Source organism: Rhyacophila brunnea, unplaced genomic scaffold (assembly GCF_057557595.1).
Source record: "Rhyacophila brunnea isolate RB1 unplaced genomic scaffold, BYU_Rbru_1.0 scaffold_15, whole genome shotgun sequence".
Classification (NCBI taxonomy): Eukaryota; Metazoa; Arthropoda; class Insecta; order Trichoptera; family Rhyacophilidae; genus Rhyacophila; species Rhyacophila brunnea.
The window spans coordinates 22883508-22904739 of record NW_028232806.1 but is presented as its reverse complement, the minus strand read 5'-3'; the positions used below and the strand labels follow the sequence as shown (position 1 = coordinate 22904739).

General features: G+C 30.1%; 1 protein-coding gene across 4 annotated transcripts in view; it reads right to left on the bottom strand.

Annotated features, from left to right (window-relative positions):
* The window catches only part of brp (ELKS/RAB6-interacting/CAST family member bruchpilot), a 232930-nt gene that overhangs the window by 69157 nt on the left and 142541 nt on the right, over positions 1-21232 (bottom strand). For 2 of the 4 annotated variants that reach the window (XM_085943332.1, XM_085943334.1), the window contains exons 2-4: positions 19961-20110; positions 17830-17926; positions 9346-9494 (exon numbers count right to left, since the gene is read on the bottom strand). In XM_085943332.1, coding sequence (XP_085799458.1) covers positions 9346-9494; positions 17830-17926; positions 19961-20110 — 396 coding nt within the window. Of the gene's footprint in view, positions 1-6022; positions 6311-9345; positions 9495-17127; positions 17184-17829; positions 17927-19960; positions 20111-21232 lie in introns of all 4 variants that reach the window. The other 2 variants (XM_085943336.1, XM_085943333.1) reach the window with 2 other exon arrangements.

Below are 21232 nucleotides of genomic sequence, written 5' to 3'. Positions count from 1 at the left end.
ATATAATTACTTATTCATTAGGTACAATATTAATAAATTATTGAAGGACTTTTGAGTGGTGTCGAGATTTAGAGTAAGGAATAATGGAGCGATAGATTGATTTTCTAGGATGACACTAATTTCTCAAAAACTAATATTAAATGTCAATCAATCAATTGACCGTTAGTAACCGTATTAAATGTTGAAGAGTGGACCGGAGCTGGGTTACGTATTTGGATGTCGGAAGCAGGAATGGAGCAATTCAAAAAATTGGTCTGCTCCAAAAAAAATAAGTCACCAAATACTTAATTATTATAATTGATTATCAACATTTCTTTTAAAATTCAAACCCCTTCCTTTCGAGTAAATGTTTAGTTTTTTTGTTTGGATTTCACAAATGAAATTTTACTACTCCACAGTTTTATTATAAAAATGATAGTGTAATCTCGCTTTACTTTTTGTAGCATTTATTAAGTAATTATATTAAAAAATACCTAGATTTTGTGACTTGGTTTATTGATACAAAAAGCGTAGGAATAAAAAATTGTTTCAAATGCAATTTTATTTTGTCTTGTGTATGTTCAATTAAATATGTTGGTATATTACATGAGTGTTTATTATTTTTATGTATATTATATTGTTGTAAACATTGTTTAACGAATAATTTAAGTACCTATGTAAAATTGTTTATATACGACACCCAGCGGGATATATTAGCAAGTGGAAGTACGTTAAAATTAAAAATTTGGAGATATCCTAACACCGGTTAGTAATTAAGGTAATTATTAATACTTAAAATAAAAAAAGCCGACCGGCAAAAAAATGTGTAAAGACAGTGAGAATTGTAAAAACTGCTAGTTAACTTCATTAAAATTAGACAGGACACACACAGCTTGGTGGTTAGAGCACATATGCATAGATTCCAGGAGGCGCGGGTTCAAATTCTGCTGAGTGTAGTATATTTTTCAAAAAGATTTTTTCTAGTGGTTATGTATTCCTGAGAAATGTTTTCAAATGATGTATTATAATATGATATTGTTAGTTCGTTATTACTGTCATTATCTTGTCAACGTATATTTCATCCAATATATATAAACTTATTAAAAAAAAAAAAAAAAAAAAACGTGACGGCTAGTCGACAGTGACAAAACTAATCGTGGATTCTTATGGAAAAGAAAACTAATTAACGTAAATCCAAAGGGATCAAAACGGGGGGGATATTCGAGCCACATAGGCAATTTAATTTACGTAACGGGGTATAATTAGGAAGGGATTTGCAGCTTTTCCTTTAGGTAAGTGTATCATTATTCAGTCTTATTCAGCGAAAGAACATTTAACTTAATTACTCATTATTTTTTTATTTTATTACTTACACAACAATATCAACTAGACATCAATGGAAGCTTGGTATCTAAAGGCGAAGGTGTAACAACGTAGAATTAATTAATTCATTATTTCATCACAAAATAGAAAGTGGGATCATCAATTAATATCAATTATTAATTGAAAATAAATGTATAAATATAATATACTTAAATTATTAAACATTTATCATTGAATTTCGTTTTTTAAATATTTTATTTCGAAAATAAAATACAATATTTTTTCATAAGAATTCTTATAAAATAGCCTTCAGAATATATTTAATTATACTTGAAAACATTCCTTGTCAACGAAACATGTATATTTTTATTATACATTTTAAATAAATGGATTATAAAAAAATAAATAGGACACATTAAAATTGAAAGTATTTACCGTTTTAAAGTGCCGATTGTAATTTAATTGTAGTAAAATATTTTGATTTATTAAAAATTTAGAATACCTAGATATTCTTGATTTAGATAGGTAGGTATATCACAAAAAAAAGAATAATACAATATATTTAATATATTATTTAGTACCGAAATAAATATAATACAATATGATAACATTTTTTGAAAAAAATGACATGTAATGATTGATAACAATTTTATTTATATTTTTAATTCTCATTCCGATATGTATTTAAGAATAATTTTATAAGAAAATGTTCTCTACGAATCATATTCGCCTGATAGTATTTTCTATGTTTTTGTTTTGATATTAATCTAGGTATGTACTATTTTATATAACCAGTGTTTCAAGAATTCTCAATAAGACTCAGTCTCGTAGGTGGACGAAAGCTCTGTTGTGTAGCTCCAAAGCTTTCACGATCGTTCCATTCTGTTAGTTAACATTTTTTAATGTTTTATTTGATTTTTCATTTCGAAATACCGATGTACAGTCCATCAAATATAAAAAAAAACATAATTGACATGGAATCCTTGTTTTTCCTGTTTTTAAATCTGTCAGGATAATATTAATGTCTAATTGTATTTTATCCTTTTAAATGTACAGGCAGGTAGGCTGACATTTTTATTAAGTCGTTAACATTATTTGGCGAACCAAAAAGCAAAGAGAAAAACGCAATAATTCTTTTTTTTGTACAGGATCCTAGATAGCTTATCACCGTGACGTTTTTTAAATCGTGAGTTAATGCTTTGAATTGTTTTTTTTTTCATTAATTTCAACGAATATTGTCATGGCTCATTTCTGCGCACATTTTTTTCAGTCTTCTGTGTTGTTTATTAAATTATTTTAATTGAAATGCCATCCAAGTAATGGTAGATACCTACCTATTTCATTTTAAATGCGAGACTTTTTTCTAAATGTTGACAAGCAATCTTTTCAATGGAGCAAATCGTAATAAGTATACAATATTTGAATTAACATTTATTTTTATAACACACTGGAAAAAACTGCAGAAAAAGATTGTGATATAAAAAAAATATTTTCAAAGACCGTATACTTAAAAAAATAATAAACAGATGAAATAATAAAGATTATTATTATTAAATATTTAAAAAAAAAATCATTCATGAACTAAATTAATAGGTGTATTAAATTTAGGAAAATAAAATGATATACGAACGTAAAAAAGTGTGCATAAAAACCCGATACTTTAAGACGAAAGTTTATGAATTATTATTTTATTTTTATTTAAAAAAAAAGTGACAATATTAAAATTGATGGACAAAACACATTGAGTTCTGCGATTCATAATACTGAACACATTTGCGTAATTATTATTATTAAATATATTTTTTATTTGTGATTTTCGATCGATAATGATTGCTCTCGTGAAATACATTGACATCATAATATCAATAAACTAAAATGTATACTTATAATAGAAAAAGCATTCGTTCTTTACAAAAAGTAATTTGAAAAAGGTGAATGATAAGTTTGATTAACCTGCAAGGTTCCGAGCATTAGGAAAAGAAATAATTATATATTAATATATAATCATTCATTATAAATATATATTATCTACTTAATTAATTATAGTATACGGGAAAAAAACAAGTTTCTTGGTCGAGAAAATTGTTGAAAAAATATGGTGTTTATTGTACTGATTTTTTAAAATATATTCGCGATATTTCCCAAGGCAATATGGATTTTTTTTTTATTAAAGGCCTCAGTTGCCATGAAATATTTTATTTAATACAGCTCACGGACCGTAGGCGATTGACTCAATTTAATTAAATAATAATTGTTTATAATAATATTCTAGTAGTAAAGTGAACATACACCAACTAATGAGTATTTTATTACAAGTTTGCTTGATCAACTAAATAATTTTAAAGGAATACTGTTTAACAATAATTATTTAAAATTTCGCATTTTTATATGTTGGTACATAAATTTCTTGTTATTGCATTATGGACAGAATGCCACTTTAAGATTTTTTTTAAATTGAATAATGTGAGGATTTTAATGTTCTTTATTTAAAAACAAACAAAATGCAGAAGAAGAAGCACAATTTTTTATTTTGTTTTATGCATTCAATACATTATAACTATTTTCTAGTTGGTTGGAGAGAGTTTGTATATGGAAATCTCGCCCTCATCAGATGTGACCGTAGATTTTTCTCCAATATAATATGTACATAAATGTGTGTTTATATTTTAATTATAACTTTGAAATATGTTACTTTTGACAAAAAATACGAAGAATTTATTTTATGATCAAAAAAGTAGTCATAGATAAAATAATTACCACAAATTAATGTATGTACTATTTTTGGGCCATCGTTTAATTACCTTACCTACCTATGCTTAGGCCCGTCAAAAAAGTATATAATATATATTTTTGAACAATATTTCGAAACTTTGGTAAGTATAAATAATTTTCTTTATTTTGCGTTTTTACGAAAATAGGTCCCTCGTTAATAGCAGCATTTGATTCCAATACCAAGTATCAAACCTTTTCTTTCAACATGATGGTTCTATTTATGATATATTTATTTATTTTATTGTTATAAGGTACAAAACGTCCATCATGTTGATTTCCATTTCAAGTTATTTGCGTTGTCAAAAATTGCTAGATTTAACGCCGTACGCGCCAAATGCGTAAGAAAAACGCTAAGTTGGTATCGTTAAGTGTTATTAAATAAGCAATAGTTATGGATATCGCATACTATTACATTTAAACAACGCGCACATATTTTTTGTGAAGATGTGCGTTGTAAAACTATCTGGCCAAAAGAAACTGTCAATGATATCGAAACTTGATTTCTATGTCACAGTAATAATATTCTTCAAGTCAAAAAGATTGACTAAATCTGTATTTAAAAGTCTAGATAGATTTTTATAAAAATGCATGTATTGTTGACCAAGCAAACGTTTTTTTAATAAGAAATAATCTCACGCAATTTCTACTAAAACATTTTTATGGGAAAAAATGACCGAAGCCATCATGTCAATTCACAGAATGACAAAAATCATTCAAAAGAAATATAATTTACATCGATCAGGTGTCCTTCAATGAAGTGTTGAAAAAGTAAGTACTTATAATATTTATTTAAAATACGGCATTTATTTCAAATCAATGATTTTTTATTTACATTAAATTAAAAAAAAATGCTTTAAAGTAATAATTATATTTTATGATGCATATTTTGAATGCCAAAAAGTAAATACGTACATACATATTCACCATAATTATTATTAAATATTTGTTTCCATCATTTCTTCAATAAAATCGTACACCAAAAAATGCCAAGTATTTTTTTAAATCGAACAAAATTACTGAGTCAACAAATAACCGATTGATGTAAATTTCATTCGGTTTGAATACTTTCCCGGGTACTATAGATCGGTTATTTCGGCCATTTTGCTCTTTTACAATTAGTAGTTCTTGGGAAAGATATGTAAGTAGTTGGTATATTACTATTTTGATAATAATTAAAGTTAGAATTTTGTATAAATGTGATTCTATCAAAACTAAAATAATATATTATTAGAATCTAACGGTGCTGGGTGGTAATTTCTTTAAATATTTGAAAAAAAATGCAGAGAATAATAATTATCTCAGTCAGTCAGTAATTGAAAGAAAACGTTGACTTAATGGAATTAAATTAACCGGATATCTTATCAACAAAATCCACTTTCGTCGATAGAAAAAAAAATGGCCGATAATATAATTATATTTAAAAAATACTGAACTTTAATATAAGCGTAAAGAATTAGGACACGTTCTATAATATACTAACAATATAATATTTGTGATTGAAGTGGCTTTAAACGTAATTTTAAAAATATGTACGTAGGTGCTTATAATTTCAGGAAAGATTCCCATTTTTAGCATTATTTAGGATGTTTTTTCATCTCCATATCCGAAGAATGGATTTATTGTCGATTTTCCCTAGATATATACAATTCGAGTGAGTAATATTATAATTAATATGCTTATAATAATGTGATTAGCTGTAGTTTTAGGTAAGTTTTATAATGCGTTTGTTTGTCGGTCGCCATTTAAGAGGAGTGGTTGCACCTGTTGCAACGACCACCGACCACCGACCACCGAACACCGAAGACAAAAATGCGATGCGGTTAGTAGTGAAAGAAAAGTCGCCTCGGTCCGTGAACCGTCCGCAAGAAATCGCGTCTCCCTCGCTTCACATGATAACCTTCATCTGGCCATCTTTCTTCACCTGCACATTGTCGAGAAGGAAACTTACTTGTCTCTTAAAGCTAGTATCGTGTTGTTTAGCGTAGAGGAGGTGCGAGTCGGAGAGCAGCGGCGAGGTGCAGACGGCGGGGCAGGGCGTGGAGCTCCTCAGCAGGTGAACCTCGCCTTCGAGGACGCTCACCTCCTTCTCCAGGTTGGCGATCCTCGCGTCTTTCGTCTCCAGGATGGCCGTGATGGTGCTGTTGGACGGGCCCAGCTGGAACATGGTCTGCCCGTGGAGCGCCTTCTCCAATTGATTCTGGAGGGTCTTCAGGGTCTCGTTAGTCGCCTTTATCTCCTGTCACCGCACAACGAGAGGCCGTTTTACTGTCAGGCCTCACAGGGAGGCTTTCGGTTCGGTTCGGTGTCGCTCGGAGCGCAGTTTGACGAAAGAAAGGACCCTCCCGCGCTCGCCTCTGACGTGCCCGCCCTAACTCCCCCCCGACCCCCGCCGCCGCCTCGGGGACTTTTCTTTCGCCAAACGAACTCTCCCTCGGTCAGTTTGACATTGTCCATCCGCGTCTCGTCGTGATCGCGCCGTCTCTCTACCGCTTCCCCCTGGACCGAGATCCTTCATCGACACCTCAGTCCCCGCTCTCGATTGCTAGCGAACAATGCGCAGAGTTCGAAGGGTGAACGCAACGATTCGGTGCGAGGGGCGAGCCGTTGCCGGGGGGCGGCGGCGGGGGGCGAGGGGCGGCCTGGCCGAATGAACGGACCGAAAGTTTCGCGAGAAAGCGACGTCTCTCAATAATAGTTTTGATCGTTCGAAGTCGGACAGAGAAGGTTCAGCTAAGATCGACCGCTTTGCAATGGACAATTTCTCACTAACACGGTTGGTTACTCAGCGACACAGCCGACTGCGAATGTGCGACATTACGGTGGACTACGCATCGCCAAAGGTGCAACTATTAAAGCCACAGACAGACCCGCTCTGCTTTCTTCCTTTCCTCACATCGTAATCCGCTCAAATACTTCTTCTTTTCGTTTGTTCTGCATTTCATTCTGAAACTCACCTGTTTTTTTTTTTTTTTTTTTAACTCGCATGTTTGAATACCGCGCTCATATCTCAGTGATCCGTTACATGAACGCGCAAACACAAAATGTAAACAATGCGCGTGTTTTCCAAAGTCTTCAATAATTATACGATGCGAGCGTCTCGCCTCGCCGGCTTCGCGAGTCGAGGAAAACAGGAGAGCTCACAAGTAAAATACAAATACACACAAGGACAAAAGGAGTATCTGGGCGGCTTACCTGGAAATGAAAAAAACATGATGGTACATTCACATGTGTGTGTGAGTGTTGAATTTTCGTAACTGATTGTATGTTGCAAGTTGTGTGGAAAAGACAGATTGTGACTCGCGTGGCGTGCGTAACACTGACATCTAGAGACAGAGGGTGACAGACATATCTAACGTGGGTGCAATTACACATTTAGGAGACATCGCTAGGAATTGAAACCGTTTATTAAATTATTATGAAAACAAAACACTTCCCTTTTTTTGAAATTTCAAATATTTTACATTTTCAAATTTGGAAGCAAAATTGTTCTATGATTAAATTCAAAACAATTGAACGATGCAAAAGAAAACATTGATCTATGGTTTGACATATTATTATAAGTGGGCTTATATTTGCATGCGAGTTCAAATGATAAACACGGTTTTATTATTCAGTTTGAGTTGATTGATTAAGTGGTTTTGTCAATTCCCAGCCGCGTCTCCACCTCGCAACTAATTGTGAGGACATTCTAGTTATAAGCAGATGACGTATAATAATATAAATAACGGTGATCGTATTTTGTACAGATGAAAATATTATTTTTAACGAATTGTGTTCATTTATTTATCTACCTGTAGACAATGTATGAATTCAAAACATCAACAAAAATAACTAAATATAATATATTTATATCCTAGCCGGTGATCGTTGATTACTTTTTGCTGACAAACGTTTAAATTATCTATTTCATTTCTTACTGTAATATGAATAAAAATACCGTTTTTAAAAAACCTAGGGCTATTTGTATAATACTCCTAAAGATCATGGGATCGTATTCCGATAGTAAAGTATAGTAAAAATATATTATTATTTAATCAATATTTGACTCTGTTAACTTCAAAGTTGGTAACCTCCATATTCCACCATTTTGAGATAATTGCAAAAACTATCAAACATCTTTATAACCGCAAAATATATTATTATTTTCGTTTTGAAAACATTATAAGTAGTAAATAGTTAGAAAAAACGAATAACCATATATTATTTTAATAGAATATATAGGTAATAAAACATCCTTAACGTCACTAAAATTAATAAAAAATCATGTTTAGAACTAGTCGTAAAATATAAAAAATGCTGCAATATAAATGACTTTACAATCAACCTCCACTGACAAACAGCGTTTTATTTGATATATTTTATGAATATACATACGATGGAAAATTACCTACTAGACTCAGAACCAAGAAAAATATTCAAAAAAAAAAAATGGAAGTTACCGACTTTGAAACTAATAGCGTCATTTATTAAAAAAAAAACTATTATAATGGAGATCTACCACGTAAACGCCAGTTCAATAAATAATTTTGTCATGACTTTCGTATTATTTAAATGATATTGAGTTTCTTGTTAGTAAAGATGAGCGAGTTAAAAAAAACATATTATATTGCCATTGAACAAATAAATATGTACTTATAATATAAATATTTTTGTTAATTAAAGCAATATATATTATATAATGTTAATAAAATATTTAATAATAGCACAAAATCGTTATTGATTATGGTTTCAATCGATGTTAGTAGTATATTATTGTTGCTGAAGCTACGGAAAATAATATATGTTTGAATTACTTATGGAAAACTTTACAATACAATATGTATATCTAAAAAAATACTCTAATCTCCATCCAACATGAATGTGCAGCCGTAATTAGTACACGGCCGCCATTAATGTTGGTATTGACGTGTCAGAATGAAAAACATTTAAATTGTTTCACTTTTATGAAAGAAAGAAACTATTTTCTTTAGTTTAATAATGTTGATCAATTCGTGGGGAACATTATTTTATCGATCGCTCCTTCAATGTTCCAAATCTAAGTTGATCAACTCAAAAGCAATACCCTCTATTGATTGATTAAGTTTGAAAGTTTCCTTGATTTTGTTCAAACTTGCTCGTGTACATTATGGTATAATTAAAAAGTGACATCTTGTGATCGAGCGTAAAAGTTTTCAAATAAATAATTCAAAATTCGAACGTTATACTTTTGGTTATCAGAAGCTCGGTTTTAGTTTTGACAAATCGATAATTATTATCTAAAACTGGACCCACTCTTTTGTTCAAAATGGGAAAATCGTAGGCCGCCACCTCTTTCTGTATTTTACACTGCATGTTTAAGGCTTGAACTTCGAAGTCGTGGAGCCTCTTTTGTATGGAATCGGCCTGCATCCGCGCTATCTCATTGAGAACAGACGAGCTTCCTAAAATAACAAAGTATAAACCCCTTTAAGGCCTGAAATATTGCCCTGCTGTAATATGCCTTACAGAGCTTTTCAACGTGTGATTCTGGAAAACACAAGAAATCCTCAATTATTAACCCCACAATTAGTTCCCTCCATAAAAGGGTGTCATAAATTCGAATAGATACGTTTTTTAAGCCAGTGATATTTATAATTTACGAAGAATTATAGATTTTAGATAATATTATTATAATTAAGATATTTGGGGGTGCTGCGGTTGATTAAACATAAAAATAAATGTTTATTTGGATTATATTTTACTATTAACATCAAAATTAAATATAAATAATTAATTATATTAATAATTAAAATAAAGAACTTTGCATAAATTGCTTGCAGAAATAATTTTTAACAATGTTAATAAATAATTATAGCTATATTTTTTTCTCGCTGTGGCGCGCGTGCTCACGTGCGACGCAGAAACGGAGAAATACTGAAATCAGACTGTCTGACCGGCAGTACCGATTAGGCTTCCAGCTGCGAGCACCGCTGCCCACGCCCTTCTTTCGCCCACTCAAGAATATTCTATTGAAATTGGTACTGTGCAAAATCAAGTACCCACCGCGGTGTATGATATTATTATTTATTGGTCATTGGATGTATCGCTGCGCGGGCGAGCTTATTACACGCTTAAAAAAAATTGATATTTATATATAATATACCTACATACAAATATGTATATTATAATATTACATTTTTCTCAATTTGCTTGGGGGTGCTGCAGTTCCGCAGTGCATATGGACGAGCCGCCACTGGTCGTAGATGTATATAATACGTACTTACCTGGAGTTTTAATTTAATCAAATAGTACACGTCATATATTATATTAGTGGTGCGATTTCCAGTCGCCATCTTGGAAAATACGTTTAATGTTTATTGAAAAAAAGAAAGAAAATAGTTTTAGTTTATCATATATCCTTAGTGATATCCTTAGTATAAAACATCAAATATTTTTTTTGATGACAAAACTGTCAGTGTGTCTCAAGTTTTTTTATTTTTATTAGTTCTCCGTGCTCCTCTCTCCCATGGGAACTTTTATTAAAGAAGTCAATTTAAACTCAGGTGCCGACCTTAGTTTTAGGTAACTGCTCCTGAGATATTCTCAGAAATAATTGCTGATGCTTAACATCAAACAAAGAGCCTCATGAAATGCAAGATTAAAACCAAGTATGGTGCGGGGTGTTTGGTTTGGTAAGTCCATGTTTGTGTCGATATCCGATGAATAACAGGTCCGAACGCTCATATTTCTTCTAGGTATTCATGCTTTTGAGATGTTTTTAAATTACATATACTATGTAAATTAAGTAATATTTTGTGACAATATCATAATATCATCGTAATATCATTTACTATCCAAAATAGTTTGATAGCCACTGTCAATTTATTGATTTCCATATCGGCCCAAACAGTTCACCTCTGTTTTCCTAACACCTACATTTCTGCTAAATATATTATGATTTATATCACTATGGCCAATAAATACTTATATTTATAGACGACCCATCAACAAATCCGCAATAAATATTTATTACTTTTTTATAGAAAAATCTACAAGGTGTGTTATTATATAATAAATTAAGCGATTACCTACAAACAATGTCTAAATCAAATTTAATATAGGTACAACATAAATTTAATCAATATCTGAGAGGCAAAACGTTTGCTTATATTTCTCATAGAGTATAATATACCTAATACATTTAATGAATGGTCGACAGCAGTTTCTCGTAAAAAAACAAACCTTTACAAAACTTTTTTTGAGAGGTGGGCAAGATTGAAAAATGTAACATTAGCCGTACCTAATGAATATTATTTTCCGCGATGGCCGAGCGGCTACCGAGTCGGGTTATAATATCCTGGGTTCGTATTTGGGTCTGGAAAATTCATATTGTTCGACAAATTCACATGTGTCTGGACCCAGAGTGTGGACGTAATTTGAACAAGTGGCTGACAATAATTATTGTTCGTAAAAATAAAAATCCGTTAATACAACCTCCACCTTGTGGAGGCAAATATGATCTTCTTGGGAACGAAAATGGTTTCAAAAATAAGAGATAACTCATTTTATAGATAATATATTAGGTATATAATATAATACTTTTGTATAATTCATCAGATTTATTTTATTCATTTTTAATTCAATGGAATTGAAGAATCAAAGACGTTGAATATTTAACAATGATTTCTTTTATGATTTCTTTTATGATTTCGAGTAGACGTCACAAAATTTTTGAATAATAAAATTGCTGTCATGAAAGGAAAAGGTATTGGAAAAATATATCATTAATAAATTATACGTTTTTATCTCTGCTTCAATAAAAAAACAAGATATTTACGATTTCTGTTGGCTTATTAATACATGTATCAAACAACGATTTTCTGGCAGGTTTTTTTCTCCCCAAAAGCTAGGGGTGTAAAACTTACCATCTATTCCGTTTAATATTGGTTTTAACACTACCAATAAAAATATAACTAGTTTGGGAAAAAGTTCTTTTAAAAATTAATATAATAAAAAAGTTTAAATTAAAAAATGTCACTGCCATGAAAATACAGGGTAATAAAAAATTAATGTCTAATTAAAACCTGACAAAAAATTATAAAGTAAAATTATACGAGAAAAACGATAGATAGAATAGCCTCAGGCATGTTAAATTTACGTGTACATTTGAGAAAAAAATGTTTTATTATCAGAAAGTTCTCCGACCTTTATTTGCAAAATTTAATTATTCGTAATATAGGAAAAGATTATAGAATGTCATGTTATATCTTTCATTACAATGTTTCTATAAGTAATGTATTGTATGAAATGTCACTGTATTTATAGACATCATTTACAGTTATCCTGGAGTAATAACACTCTGACTTTAAAAATAGAAACTGAAAAACTTGTTTATATTATATTTGAAAGCTTTTTAAGATTTTAATGTATATTTCAACAAAATAAGAAATAGCAAACAGTATTAAATAGATAATATAATGACAATAACTGTTTATTTGATTTAATCTCTTCATAAAAATATTCAAATGAATTAGTTACGAGATTTTTTTTCTGAAATTCTAATAAATTAATCTTCATCAAACGTTGAAATAAATTACTGTGGGGCATGTTATAATATAAATATTGTATCTTATCTGTACCAATACATGGATTGCAATTGAAAGGTGGATTACAAAAACAATAAGTCAGAAGTGAACTATTTTATAGGTAAAAAAACTTACTAGAATATTTTCCTTTCGAATTATAAATTATTTTTTTTGGTGCGATACCACACCATTGGGTCTATTCTATGCTTATCGACCGCTAAAGTGATAAAGTGAAAAATATTATCAAACTTAGGGTAGGTTTGTATCAAAATATTAGCACTTATTGTAACAATTACACGAAGCCGGTTTTTATTGTTGCAATAAGTGCTATATTTTAACAGCACCTATCTTGCTGCTGTTAAAATATCGCACTTATTACAACAATAAAAACCGGCTTCGTGTAATTGTTACAATAAGTGCTAATATTTTGATACAAACCTACCCTAAGTTTGATACTATTTATCAATTTAGTGTTCGATAAGTATAGAATAGACCCACTGATGTGCTTATTTTTCAATGAGAAATAATAATCATTAGAACTTTTGAAGTACCTATCTGACAAAAAATAATTGACATATGTACTTATGATGATGTATTTGTAGAAACTCCTTTGTCGAATGTTTTTTTTGCTCGAATCAAAGAAGCTTCAACATGTTGTTTTTGAAATAACGGTAAATGAGAGCATATAGACAACATTTTTTTTAAATGACATAAATCTCAAATATGAAAAAAAAACTAAATAATTATATTGTTTTTGTACTACAGCCTTCAATTTAAAAGTAATGATATTTCGGTACTGTTCGGTTATACGGAATACAGCGGAAAACGCATTTTGAAAATACCCGATATACTGGATTATTTGTTAGTTTGGGTTAGTTTAGGTTAGGTTAGGTTAGGTTGGGTTAGGTTAGGTTTGGTTAGGTAAACCTAACAAATAATCCAGTTTATCGGCTATTTTCAAAATGTGTTTTCCGCTGTGTTCCGTATAACCGAACAGTACCAATATTTCTTATATTTTATTATAGTACAAAATATTATTAATCCAGTACTTCAATGAAAACATAATCTAAACAATGCATCAATTTTAATGTTATCAATTATCTAAATTAAAGAATTGTGTACCTAAACCTAACGTAGATAAATTATAATTAAAACTCCAAACATAATAACAGCTCAGTTGGCATGGTAGTAACTTAATTATGGCAAACTTTACGTTTGACATTTCGGCGCTAAAGCTAGACTTCTCTATTTTATGTATCCCTATACTAATGTATCTAAGTTATATAATAATAAATAGTATTTGTATTTATGTCAGGTTTGCACACTTAATATTGTGCTATTGTAATTTCAATTTGACCCGGTCAAGCCGCAAAAAGAGATTGGCGTCCCTGCCAAAGGCTAAAGAGCAAACACCTTCTATAATATTTGAGAAGATGGTAATGTGGAAGGTTTTTTTTTTGAGAAGTCGTACGTGAGTAGATTTTTCGATGTTGCCAGTGTGCGAGGAGGGATACCGGAAACTCGTAGAAGAAGAGGTCGTGACCAGAATACCTGAACACGGCCTTACGTTATTTTTTTCATTCTCTAAAAAGCACCATTTTAATTGCATTTTTTTACCCTCCCTGAAGAACTTTTGAAAGGAAAAGAAAGAAACATTGCAGCAGATTGTGAATAACTGTAATATTTTAGGTTATTCATTAAAAAATATAACAATATCTACATATTATAGTCCAGTCGTATTAGAGGTTTACCAGAAAATAATTCCTCTAAAGGGGAGACTTTGCATATGTATTATATAGTACTAATACCTAGTAATAACATAAAAAATCAACTTATATTCGAAAAAATTTCGATATTATATTTTTAAATTTTCTAAAAATTTTCCGCCATTTCCCAAAATGGCAGCCGTAACAAAACATGTACGAGTATTATTTTTTTTATATTATTACTAGGTACTAGCGCTATAATGCTAAGTCTCCCCTTTAGGTGAAGTATAAATCCAGGTAGGGGGTTATTTTGACCTTATATGACTGAAGCGAAAGTACTGTCTTGCAATTAAAGTTTTTATTAGAATACATACCTATTTAAGTCTTTATATTATTTTTTAATTTTTAACATTAAAAAATACGTTGTATGTAAACACACGTTAAACGCACCTAAATTTTGCTACAAGCTAATTTTAAAGAAAGGTCGTATACGACGTATTGTTATGAAAAACTAATTTATACCTTATAAACAAGCTAAGTGAAAAATAATAATGTTTAGTTTCATTTATATGTTGGACTTATGAATACTTGGAATAATCTTGCATAAAAAAGCTTATCAACACATTTGATAAAATTTAGATTAGCTGATGACATATTAGCGTATCATTAAACATTTAAATCATTGATACACAGTGAGAAGAAATATTAAAAAATTGTCCGAAACTATCAATGTCTAGACTGAAAAACAACCCAAGCCGTAACACAACTTGCTAATTTATGAATCGTTGTAAGTTGCGTGAAGATTACGCTTGTTTTTAAGTTTAAAACGATCACTACCACCGAACTTAACGATACGTACAACTATCTAAACTCTTATTCGTTTTTAATTGAACTTTAGTCTATCAATTTCAACATGATGCAACTGCCTGGTGTATATGAAACAAAAAAATATTATTTTAGATCACCACTTATTGAAAATATGCACCCAGGGACAACAGCATACATATTCGCGAAGATTAGTGATGACAACTGAATGTAAAAAATATATAACCGCAACATAAAGAAACTTTTTCGGTGGATTAAGTACACTCAATTTCATTTTCTCAAATTGGATTTTTATTCGACCGTAAAATATTGACAATTTCATCTCGTTTAATACGCCCTAAAAACAGATCCCTATTTATAAATTCTCAACGTGAGAGGAGAGTTTATGTTTTTTTTTTACTGAAAAATATAAATACAATAATATCTTGTACTTCACATTCTATGCGTCGTAGTTACAAAAAACCATTCTGTTAGCAAAGTAATTAATTCATTCGCATTTTAATAATTCTACTATAAACTGGTGTTTGGAATCCGTTCAGATTAGTTCAGTTAAATCCGTTCAGAAAAGAAACGTTGCACAATTTGTTTGTAGGTAATCAATTTAAATAAAGAACGTTTAAATTTTCAAACAGAAGAGAGTGTTCGATAACATTGGTTTAAATTATTTGACAGTTAAAACAAGCGTACATATTATTATTTCGTCAAACTGATGTTTTTATAAGAAATCGACTTATTTTCAAAGTACACCCATTACTAGACTTATGTATTTGACAGAATTTCTTTCTTCGATAGATTAACCCTGATTAATTACTACGTTAAGGTCGATCAATATAGTGAGATAGATTTTATAACCTTACTTAAAATTCACTACAGCTTAAAATAATAACGCAGAAAAGTGGTACCTATCGATACCACAGCTGTCAGATCCAGATGCAAGATTTTTTAACCAAGAAAAATACTCAGAAAATTCCCGAAATTTTTGAAATGCAAATTGATTATCTATGATAAATTATATAACTGCTTACGGAATATTTTTTTTTGTTTCTGGCGATTACGAATTGATAACAATAAATTATGGCGTATTCATATACAGAGCGAATAATTATTTTATGTCCCTATAATTCCAATTAAAGTAATGATTATTTAAATATGTTGTAGGTTATTATTATTTTCTTCTCCATTATCATTAATTAGAATTTTAGGTTCTTGTCTGTTTAACGGAAGCTAGTGGCAAACAAATTTTGAAAATAGCCGATATACTGGATTATTTTTTAGGTTAGGTTAGGTTATATTTAAATTCTTGAATTCATGAATTCTTGCCGTAATTGGCTATGAAAATTGCCGCCGTTCCCGCCTGGCTTCCAGTGAACAGACTTGTACCGAATTTTATTTTATTCAATATCTCAAAATTAAAATTCTATTAAAATATTTTCGCAAATAAATATGATAAAATATATTTCGTCAGTCGCGAAATAAAAAATAGACTGACGAATGGAAAAAAAATAATATTATGTTGCTTCTATTGGTTCGCATTTTTAAAAAGATACGTGAATTATTTTTATACTTATAAAAATATTTTTTTTGTAATTTATTTTATTTATAGTGTAGGTGTATGTAATGTATTTACTAAAGCCAATATCTACAAATAAATATATATGTATCGCACACAAATCTGATAAAATGGAACATTGCAATTAGTAAAAACAACTACACTAATACTGCGTCAGTATTTCGCTATACAATAAATAATGTACAGTAACATACAAAAGTAAATGAGCCAAGTTAAATATTTTTCTAAATTATAAAATACTTAAATTGCAGTGTTCCGTTTTAGAGTTGTACAAAATGCAACAAAGGAAATCAACTTTAGCGTACACAAAACAATTTTCTACGATGCAAGAAGACTTAGAGATATTTTGATTAAAATTAACTTATCGTACTACGTATACAAGAAATGGTAATTTCATTAAATTAAACACCTGTTTTTGGGCCATTGCTTGCATTTGCTGGAACATTTGTCTCTCTTCCTCTTTTCCTGTAAGTCATTCATATGAGCAAGACGGAGATCACGAATTGATGAAGCATCTTTTGTGATCAAAAATCATGAATCCTTTTATATGTTTTCACGTATTTTTAAAATAAATATTTTTGAAGTCATGCGTGCATGTTACATCACATTATTTCATTTTAAGGGTAAGTATGGATCTATTTTTAGTTTATATTTTTTAATAAGTTTGGTCAATAATTTTTAATGTGTTTCACTCTCCAATAATTACAGTTGAACATACTTATTTTCTTATAGTACAAGAAAACTTATAATTATATTACGGAGTTGTGTAGAATCAAAATAAGAACTATCCAGATTTCAATAATATGTCAAGATATCAATAAAAAACGTTTTGTATTTTTTATGTGGGTAAATTATGCTTACAATATATTTTTCAGATTGACAAAATAATCCTTCCATTATTATTGTCGGATCAACATATTGAATTGTGGAGAGTTCCATTTTTGATTCCATACAAATCACTTATTTCAAATACAATATTTTCTGACGTTTTTTAATTCTACCGAATTTTGTCATAATGTATATTTTAAATTTGGAAGAATTGTAGAAAAATAATGTGTTTTGTAAGTATTTAAATGTTCGCGATGGAAGTGTTGGTAAAAGAATAACTTACCCATTCCTTTGTTTTGTAGCATTTCTAAAAGTTTTTTGATGCTCTCGTCTCTCGCCTGTAGGGTCTGCTTTTGAGTCTCGATTCTAAGTTCCAATTCCTGAACAAAACCAATGAAATTATATTATTTGGAAAGTTGAAACCAGATACTTAGGTACTCATATTCACTTTAAAAATCAATTTCTTCTTGCAATACGAAATAATATAGATATACAATATTCATGAGCTTATCAAAATTAATATTATCGTGCGCATATGTCATCAGTCATCAACTTTTTGGAAGATACCATAATCTTCTTTTAAAACATATGTTTTATAATCAAGGATAGTGACCATTTTTTACAGTGTGTCATATTTCATGTAAAAATTTTGGCAAAAATTATGGCGTGTCAGATAAATAAAATAAACACAAAACGAAAATGCCTACAAATGTTTTTACACAATGGTTTATATTGTGAATTAAAACGATATTGTAACTTGTAACATAATATTAAAGGCAGTGATGTAAAATATTATATAAAGGGCCAAACTTTTTATTGTGGCCTGAGGCGATATTGTCTTTCGAAATTTATAATAAAACAATATAATGTCAACTAAACAATATAATATTTTCACAAGATTCAATGTTTTTTTTAATTGATTTCAAAATTTGTTAGCATACCAAATCAGATAATTGCATTTGCGCTACCCTATAATATATGAATAAAACTAAAGGTTTCAATTTTAGCAGGTTACATGATGCTATATTTTTCAGAGGAGTAAAAACTCATTCTGAAAAATAATCCAAGAGGTGCGCAATTATGTTATTAACGATAAATTGCAAGATATATTGTTTTATCTCGTATAAAAACTATACTGCGTACCGATATAATAATTATATATATAAATGGGGAGCTAGTAAACTTTTCGCTTAGTCGCATTTTATGATCTATATTCCTATCAAAATTTAATGGTGATTAATTAATTAACAGCTGAGATAATGTACAAAAATCGTTTTTATTTGGAATAATATTACGCACTTTATATTTCGACTCGATTCAACATGCTTTTGCGCGGACGAAATAGTATACTGACTCCGCATAACACATTCATATTCTGAGATAGAAACCTTATTTTACGTCGCATTTTTCTTACTCTATACGATTTTATTAATTACAACTATAGTTATAACGCTCTTTTACGGAAAAATTGACATTGCGCAATATTTAACTCGAAATAGTACAGCGTGTCTATAAAATCTTAACAAGGGATATAGGGATATACTGATATATATATATATATATTTTTATACGGAGTTTTTATAATTTAAATGTATTTATGACTTTTTATGTTTTTTTGCAAATTATTATTGATATTTTTATAAATAATCAGAATATGTACATTACGAAATAATAAACATTCAGGAAAAATATTTATAATGGAATAATAACTTTTAAATTTATAATGGTAAATAAATAATAAAAAAATGGAAACTACCCACAAAAATGGTAGTTTCCATTTTTAAAATATGTTGGCGAGTCATTAAAAACGTCTTAAGCACAAATCATTGTTATAATATGTTAATAATTACTGAAAAAAAAGTATTTTTAAATGTTGTTTGTATAATAATAATATATAACATGTTATAATACATTTTTCTGAAATTATACTTTTAAAATTATTGTCTTACCAACATTTTTCAAAAATAAAAACTGCCGTTTCTGTTTTTAGTGCCCTCACAGGCCATGAGGCCTAATGACAGTAGTGCAATAACAGTGAAAGTGAAACAATCACAAACACCCAGGCTTCGATAAAATCACAATAATACATTGTGACCTCATCGGGAATTGAACTCCTCGAATGAACGGCCAGCGTCTTTACCACTCATATTTTATGTTTGCACAAAAATATTAGAATGTACAATGTAAAAAGTTTTTGTAAAATTGTATCTATAATAGTAATGACAAAGAAAATAGAATTTAATCTATGAATATTATTTAGTATTTTTAACCCGATTGAATTATTATGTATAGCAAACAATTTCTCATGTGCGCTCCCTTAAGAGCTCGGGTGCGCTGCACGTAGGTGAATATTACCTAATATCTCATAATGGTAAAATAATAAGTTCTACAAAAGTAATATTATATTATCTTACCTTTATGGTATCTCTTAATATGGCGATTTCTCTGGTGAGATGTTCGTTCTCTGAGAAGAGGACCTCCAACTGCTGCTGCATTTCCAAAGATGGCGCTCGCATCCGCAGTCGAAGTTCTTCTTCCAGTTGTCGTACCAACATGGCTTGTTTCTGTAATAATAAAAACGGAAATTTTAGTATTTATAGTATAAAATAGGTTGAATATTATAGTAGATATATTATTATAAAAATTACAAATTGCAGAAAGTATGCAAACGCTTCAGGGGATCATTCATTTTGGAGTCGCCTTTTTATACAAATTTTCAGTCGACAACCAATATATTATTAAATTTCATACCTTTTCTCTCAATATCTAAAACCACGAAGTGCTAAAAAGTGAATTGAGACACCTATATGGATTTAAATAATTATTCTGTATTAGATACCAACGCAAATCCCTGGCGGCACAAACATGAACATATTATATTGTCGCGGATAAATGGACTTCCTATATTAAATTTGATTATGCTGGTAATTATTTTAAAAGGTTTTATTTTAAATTCAACGAATTATTCACAAAATTTTGGAATGTAAGATTTTAAGGTGCTTCCGAATAATTTATAAAATAACTTCAAAATTTTTAATTGATAGGTAAATAAGGGTACGCCAGTAAAACCTATTGGTTAAATGCAGAGATATCGACGTTAAGTGAGCCCTAACTAAGACGTTTTAATATGAATAGTAATAATAAACATACTGCCCATTTTACTTACTTTCGCCAATATTAGCGGCGAGAGTTTAAGCTTTACTTAAAATACCACTTATGAAAACGTATGATTCTTTGTTATGTTCTCTCAATCCTTTTCTATGGTATGGACACTAAACCGTTACGAAGAGTTGAAGCTTTCGAGATGTGGCTGTACAGGCTCAAAATAAGTTCAGCGTAGTATTAATACCAGAAAACTACAGTACCCCATTATGCCAGGATATTAGTACAATATTTCCCAACTTGCTACCCCATGAAAGATCAATAAAATTGTGGAACGTAGCAAAGAACGATACTGAATTTCGTGGGTTTCGTGATTGATATAAGTGCAGCTCCACCAAAGTGTTCTTGGTAGGAGGTCATAGAGCAAAAATTGTCCTGATTGTGGCCGACCGACGTAACGAATACGGGATGGCACGATAAGAATAATGCTACTTAGATATTCAAATATGACTATGCTTTTGCCGTAAATAATGTCTCTAGTTTGGAAAGTACCTACTAGTTTAATTAGATAATTAGTTCGTTTT